The 7,658-nt window shown below is 42.6% G+C and overlaps 1 protein-coding gene across 2 annotated transcripts in view; it reads right to left on the bottom strand.

The window, feature by feature from the left end:
* Window positions 1-283: 283 nt before the first annotated feature.
* The window catches only part of APH1B (aph-1 homolog B, gamma-secretase subunit), a 42,321-nt gene continuing 34,946 nt past the window's right edge, over window positions 284-7,658 (bottom strand). For both annotated transcript variants that reach the window (XM_070378047.1, XM_005894554.2), the window contains one exon: window positions 284-3,780. In XM_070378047.1, the coding sequence (XP_070234148.1) occupies window positions 3,613-3,780 (168 nt within the window). In that variant the 3' untranslated portion in view covers window positions 284-3,612. The remainder of the gene's footprint in view (window positions 3,781-7,658) is intronic.

The raw sequence follows: 7,658 nt of genomic DNA, 5'->3' as shown, positions 1-7,658 counted from the left end.
ATTTACTATCTCACAATTACTTGGGAGATTTTTTCAAGGGCATTCAGGACCTTCGAGAATTCTCCTCCACTAGGTTTATGACACCTCAAGGAATTTGCCTGCACCAAACTGCTTTTGAACAAACAGAAATGAAATCAGCCTTTTGAATTTTAAATCAGAAAACAAAGATTTGTCTTTGAAAAGAATCTCAGAGTTGACCAGTTACAAACAACATACAATCAAATTTTATAAGAGGCAAAAATTGTAGTAACAGACACTGAAGGATACACTATTCCAAAGAAGAGGAAACATGAGAAACAAGTCGTGACAATCTTTTTATTGTTTACTGAAAAATACAAGTCTGGAAAGAGTCTATTGCATTGTGTACTGAACGTAAGGTCTGATACTGCAAGTATATACAACATAACAGTATAACTTATATAAAATGATACATATAGAACACAGAGACAGTGCCCAGCCCTCTAAACACTAAAAGTTAATGGGATGAAGCAAAGTCTTGTATTAAATCAGAAATGTAAACACTGCAATCATATACAAAGTGCTCTAAGAGAAGAACTCTGAAACTTTTTTGTTGTGACAGCCGTCTACCTGGAGTTGGGAATGGTTGGGCCTTAGGAAAACGAAGTCAGCAAAAAGCTGACACTCTCAAGGAGTTCTTCCCAAGAAGCCGGCTGCTGACACCTGAGACAAGCTGCCATTCTGGCTTCTCTGGAGCCCTCAGGCCCACTCTGACCATTAATCCATGTCTTAGGGCTAGTGTGAGGCCAGCGAAGAGGATCAGGTAAGAAGACACTTCCATCATGACTGCTTGTCCTGCACCAACTCTATGCAATAAGAATACCTAGCATTTTTGACCCGTAACTGCCACTCCCAGGAAAAAATGAAATGTGCTCGAGAAGAAAAATACTAACGTTGGGAACAAAAGCCATCTTCTATACAATCTGCAGATACCATTCATTCCTTTCAGCCATGTTTTCACTAAGGTTTGCAAAGAGGCTGCTACTATTCTATTGCCAGTCACACAGGCCACGATCAAGGGTAACAAAACGTCTCCAGTTACAACCACTAACTCAAATGAGTTAAAAAAAAAAAAAATTATTAGAGAACCATAAGCGATCTCAATGATTCACACGGCAACAGAGTCAAGTGCTGCAACAACATTCACATTCCATGGTCAACTTTAACTACAGCCTCACTTCCCTCCAAACTGAGAAAGCTCTGTGTGGAGGAGAACATACAAGATTACCACCATCGCCTCCTCTCCAAACACTATTAGGGCTCAGAAAGTTCCTTAGAGGTAACAAATGCAAAAAAAGAGAAAAGATAAAAAGAAAGCACATCTCAATATATACATACAACAGAGGAAGGCTGCTCTCCCTCTGGGCTTCCTTGGCATCAGGCAGAACAAGGCTATTTGCAATAACTGTGCCTAAGCTGACTATGGCAACACTCACAAGAGAAATAAGGAGCTACAAAGTTCCTTTATTCATAGGTAAGCATGGATTACTAAATAATTACTAAATAATTTCCTGAATTAAAAAGACAGTCTCACCATCAAAGAAAATTTTCTTCCTGCCTGAGATGCATTTATAAATGAGATTTCACAATATCCCAGATTCTTAATATTGAACTATTAATGCACAGAAGACATCCTCAGAGCTCAAGTATGAGTAATATCAATATTCTCAGATATTTATACACTTTAAAGATCAGCAAATATTTTACGAGGTTATACATTCAAGAGATTTGTAAATCAACCGTCATAACCAACTGTATCTTTTTCTTATTCTGTTCATCAAAGAACACCATGTTCCAATAGGAATGAAGCCCAGTTCAATGGGTATATAATTCCCTTCAATTCTGCACAGCAGATTTCACTATTCAGTCTCTATGTCCTTGACTCTTCCATAACTCACCTAGTCTAAAGAAAATCTTGTATAAAGGTGGAAAATTGCAAACCCCAGCAAAAACACTGGTGTCAGTGCTGAAATACACTTTAGGGGAATAACTATAATTGCTTACGAAACTGTTTATAGTTTTGCCAGAAATCCTACTGCTCCTGAATCCCCAGATTGAAAAATTCAAATAATTTAAACATAAGAGGGGATTTCACTGATAAAGATCTAGTTCACGTGTAAGGTTCTGGTTCTTAGAATGATGTGTGACTACCCCAAAATACTGGCTGCATTTCCATTTTAAACATATCTGTTAAATTCTTGTCAAATTCTCCCACCTGTCACCTCACTGGTGAACCCTTTCATTTCCTGCTTCTATTTCTTTTGGCTGTTCTATTGTACATATGGGATTCACTGAGGTTCTCTCTTTAATGTGTACGGAATTTCCATTTCATACCAACAGCTCCCTAAAAGTCATCAAAAGGGAACAATTTCTAGCCTAGTAAAGGCACAATTCCTCTTTATAGAGGAAACCAAAAAAGAGTCGTTTGGAAGCTGAACAAACATCTTAGATACGCCTATAAAGGGAATGCCCTATCTGCCAACAATAATCCAGAGACATTTACAAGATCTAAAGAGTACATGGACTATGTTAAAAGCATGAATTTGGCAAATTTAAGACATATTCCTAATTTTCCACTACACTATTTGGGGGGAATGTGCCAGTTAGTGTCACAGGAGCAAATTAGAAGGGTCAACACCGCTCTACTGGCTTGCTCTCCTCCTGCTTTTAGTAAACTTCTGCCAGCTCCAGTGAAGCCTGTCCCAGGGTACATCACTCAGCAACCTGCAGAGCTGCTCAGAGATAGAACAAACGACTTCAGGTCAACTAGTCCAGCAGTGAGCACTCAGCTGGTAAACACTGCCCCGGGGCAGAGCCCATGAAGAGCCTTAAGCCCAGGACCTACAGAAGTTGCACAAAATTCTTGGTTTTATATCATCTTCCCAGGAAGTTGGAAATTGGGTTTTAGTTAAAGAAATGGAACCTATGCTCTAAAACAATGTGATGCTTCAAAAAAGCAAAATCAAGATTGGAAACAGTAGAGAAAAATACAGTCTATTCGTCATAGCTTACTTTGGCTAAATGATCATAGTGTCAGTGCAATGTATTATTGTATTTGAAGCACGGCCTCCACGTTCTCATAAAACAGGGTACCAGTGAAGTACATGAAAACAGTTCATAGAGATGATAGCCCTTTAGCCTTCTGTGACTTCAGAACTCGAAAGACACAGGCTAACCAGGATTTATATTCAGATACTCGCTCAGTGCAGGCTGAGTTAAGAGATAGCAAAACATCTGATTTTTATTCACCTACAGTGTTCTCAGGAAGTTCCTATTTGGGCAGCAATGGTTCTCAACCTGGCTGTGCATCAGTGTCATCTAGAAAGCTTTAAAGAATTACCAAGTGCTCAGACCAATTAAATCTGGAGATGGAGCCCAGAGATCAGTATTCTTTGTTCCCCAGGAAGTTCTAACATGCGCTGGCTGCACCAGAGATGTATCCCTTTCAGAAAGCTGTTGCATGAAAGCCGAATCGTGTCTAAATAGTTTGGTTTCTTCTAAATTCCACCAGGAAAAGGGATGTTTAGAAAAAGGCACAGTTGTGCTTCCTCTAATGAGGCAGCTTACTGTTTGAGAAGTGCTGGTTCTCGGAGGTTATCTGGCACGCTGGTTGAAGAGGAGGAAGTCCTTGTCTTGGCAGAGCAGGCAGAGTTTCAGGCTTCGGCAGCTGCCTCCAGAAACAAAGAAGGCCCAGACGCCCATGAGCACCATGATGATATATGCCAACACCAGATTTAATCCGTAATGAGGACTGATTAAGGTCTGCAGAGGGAAAATAAAAGCAACCTTATTAAATATGTGGAATAACCTAAGATAATGGAAAATATGAAATACTTTCAATAGTGGAGGTGTGTTTCACCAAACATCTGATGTATGTCATGGGCCCACAGACACACAGGAATTAACCTGGTCAGCAGACACTAGCCCATAAACCTGTGCTTTGGTGTATTCAAAGGGCAACCCTAGAAGGTAATCAGAAGCCAGACCTAATGAAATACCCAATAGAAAACAGATGTTATATAACCAGGGTCCAGTTTATAATCATTTTTCTGTTAACTAGCTCTGAGAATTGAGAAACTTAAGACAAGTCTGTGTTGAAAGTGAAAGTGTTAGTGGCTCAGCTGTGTCCAACTCTTTGTGACCCCATGGACTACAGCCTGCCAGGCTCCCCTGTCCATGGAATTTTCCAGACAACAATACTGGAGTGGACTGTCATCCCTTCTCCAGGGACCTTCCCGACCCTGGGTCTCCTGCATTGCAGGTGGATTCTTTACCATCTGAGCCACCCTCTCCAATCAAGGGAACAAGAGGGAACAGCATCTCTTTTTCAGCTGCACAACTGCTGAGGGTTCCAAAAGTTCATTTAAAAACCACTGATGAGGTCCCACAAGGTACCAGTGAAGACCACAGAGCCTATCCTAACAGAGCTTATGGCAGTAAGGGAGACAGGCAATGAGTGAAGAAACAAGTAACTAATCACAGGACATCCTTGGTGGCCCAGTGGTTAAAATCTGCCTTCTAATGCAGAGGACATGGGTTCGATCACTGATCAGGGAACTAAGATCTCACACGCCGGGAGTCAACTAAGCCTACACGCCACAACTAGAGAGCCTGCACACTGCAATGAAGACCCAGTGCAGCCAAAGTAATAAATAATAAAAAAAATAAATACTTACACATTGTGATAAATGCCAGGACAGAATAACTACAACTGAGACGGTGCTAGTAAAGGTTAAGAACAAAGTGATCCACTCAAGGTGGACAAGGAAGGCGTTGAGAAAACGGCATTTAATCTGAGACTTACAAGAGGAGGTGTAAGCCAGCCTGGTTTAGACTAAGGGAGGGAACCCAAGCAGGGCAAAGAGTTTGGTGCAGCTGAGGATCTGAGAATCACTATAAATGATGTGTAAGTATGGAGAGAAAGCACAGAGATAGGAGAGGAAGGCAGGGGCCAGATAGGCATGTCGGTGCTAAGTGTGAATTTTACCCTCAGAACAATGAAGGGTGCAGAAGGATGTTAGGTCAAGGAGCTGAACAATTTTAGATTTTTAAACTGCAGAGAATGCATTCGAGGAGGCAATGGTGAAAGCAGGGAGAACAGTTAAGACAACTCCTCACCAAATGAGTGGAGTACAGGATAGTGGCTTAGTCCAGGGTGGTGGTGGTAGAGATGGAGGGAGTGGGTGACAGGACTTGACTTGCTGATGGATGCAATGTGAGAAACAGAGAGCCCAGGGGTGACTTCCATGGTTCTGGCTTTAAGGAAATAGCGATAGTAATGAGCTAGGCAAGACTTGAGGAAGACCGAGTTTAAAAAACTTGGGCAAAGACTAAGCTAGGAGTGATAGGTGGGAACCAAGTCCAAAGAGGACATACTAAGAGTGGGCTGGCTCTGAGATTTCAAAAAGCGGGTGTCAGGGGACTTCCCTGGTGGTCCAGTGGTTAAGAGTCCATACTTACAATACAGAGGCACAGGTTCAATCCCTGGTTGGGGAACTAAGATCCCAAATGCTGTAATGAATGGTCAAAAACAAACAAACAAACAAACAGATGTCAGGTAAGCAGTTAGGTTTCTGAGTATGAGGCTCTGAGGAGAGGCCTGGGCTAAAAAGAGAAATACAGAAGCACAGTTCATAAACGGGCTTAAAGCCACGGCTACGAATGTGATTACCCACAGAGTTAGTGTAGAGAGAAGGGAAAAGCGAAGTCAAGCTCCAGTCCTGAGAACAATTATAAAGTATTTGTGCTGTTTAGTATTGCAGGAGCAAATAAAAGCACCAGCACCACCCTACTGGCTTGACTCATACTGAAAAAGAGTTAGCAAGGCATCTGAGAAGAGCAAGGAGTGGGATGAGAGGGAACCAGGACAGCGCGATGCAGAAGCCAAAAGAGGAAATGTTACAAAGAGGGGGCGGCCAACTCCTCCTAAAGGCTGATGAGATGGAGGGGAAAAAAAAAAAAAAACCCAGCATCCTTTAGATATGGAGTGATGGAGGTCCTTTTTGATCTTGAAACATGCAGTCTTAGAAGAGTGGTTGGACAGAAGCCAGAATGCACTAGGAACATGACAGAAATTTCGCTGCGATGCAGACTAGGGAAAACAAGTCACGGCTAGAAAGAACCGGCAATAATGAAGAGTTTTATTTAAGATACGTCTAGGGACTTTACTGGTGGCTCCCAGTGGCTAAGACTCTGCACTCCCAAAGTAGGGGGCCTGGCTTCGACCCCTGGTCAGGGAACTAGATTCCACATGCTACAACAAAGACCTGGTGCGGCCAAATAAAACAAAAGCAAGCCCCAAACCCAGACACGTCTATGTGCCGGTGAAGAGACGGTAAGGCTGGTGATGGAGGACAGAAGGAGTAAGGTCGCAAAGAATTAGGTCTGGAGCTCAAACAAGGGACTAGCCTTTGACAGGAGAAGGAATACTTTCTCTGCTCGACCAGGATAAGGTGGAGAAACAGGTTCTTTTTAAGAAAGAAGAGGCTCTAATTGGGTCAGTTTGTCACCACACACCTCTGCCCGGCGAGGTTTCAGGGGGAGTGCTCCCCAGCACCTCAGCGTCCTCACCCTCGCCCTGCCTGCACATTCCCTTGCGCGAAACCCCCGAAACCTTCCTACCCGCTCTGGCCAGGGTCACAGGCTGATTCTGCAGACAGCACCTTGTGCACAAAGAGCGCTTTTCTCAGGAAGCATCTGCGGGCATGGCAGGCACTGAGCCCTTCAGGTTCTCCTTCAGATTCTTAAGGATAATTCTATTCCTCAAATCTGCTGAGTTTTAACACACTTTGTAGGGTGCTAAGCTACTTTGGCCACCTCGTGCGAAGAGTTGACTTATTGGAAAAGACTCTGATGCTGGGAGGGATTGGGGGCAGGAGGAAAAGGAGACGACAGAGGATGAGATGGCTGGATGGCATCACCGACTTGATGGACGTGAGTTTGAGTGAACTCTGGGAGTTGGTGATGGACAGGGAGGCCTGGCGTGCTGCGATTCATGGGGTCGCAGAGAGTCGGACACGACTGAGCGACTGAACTGAACTGAAGCTACTTTCCATCTTTTAGCTTGTTTCTTTAATAAAATTATCTCTTTTAAACAATTACAGAAACAATACGTGATTATTGTAGAAAATTAAAATGTACAAACGAGTAAAACAAATTTTAAAACTTGAAATTCAGATAGGCTAATTTTTACACAACACTCAACATTAAGAGAATGTAAAGACAAACCACACTGTAGGACAAGTTATTTATAATGCATATATCTAATAACAGAGAAGGAAATGGCAACCCATTCCACTGTTCTTGCCTGGAGAATCCCATGGACAGAGGAGCCTGGCAGCCTACAGTCCATGGGGTCACAAAGAGTTGGACATGACTGAAGTGAGTAGACAGGCATATCTAATAAAAGCCTCTTTTAGAGAATACCAAAAAAGAACCTAAAAAAAAAAAAAAGACAGACGACCAGTAGAATGATGGGTAAAAGATGTGAACAGGCACATCCCAAGAGAATTATCCAAATGGCTGATAAACATAGGAAGACACGCTCAACTTCATTCACCATCACGAAAATGAAAATGAAAACCAAAATGGGACACCACTACACATCCAGTGCTAGATAAGGGTGACAATAAAGAATGCAA

This window comes from Bos mutus, chromosome 10 (assembly GCF_027580195.1).
Source record: "Bos mutus isolate GX-2022 chromosome 10, NWIPB_WYAK_1.1, whole genome shotgun sequence".
Classification (NCBI taxonomy): domain Eukaryota; kingdom Metazoa; phylum Chordata; class Mammalia; order Artiodactyla; family Bovidae; genus Bos; species Bos mutus.
This window is presented reverse-complemented; position numbering and strand designations above follow the sequence as displayed.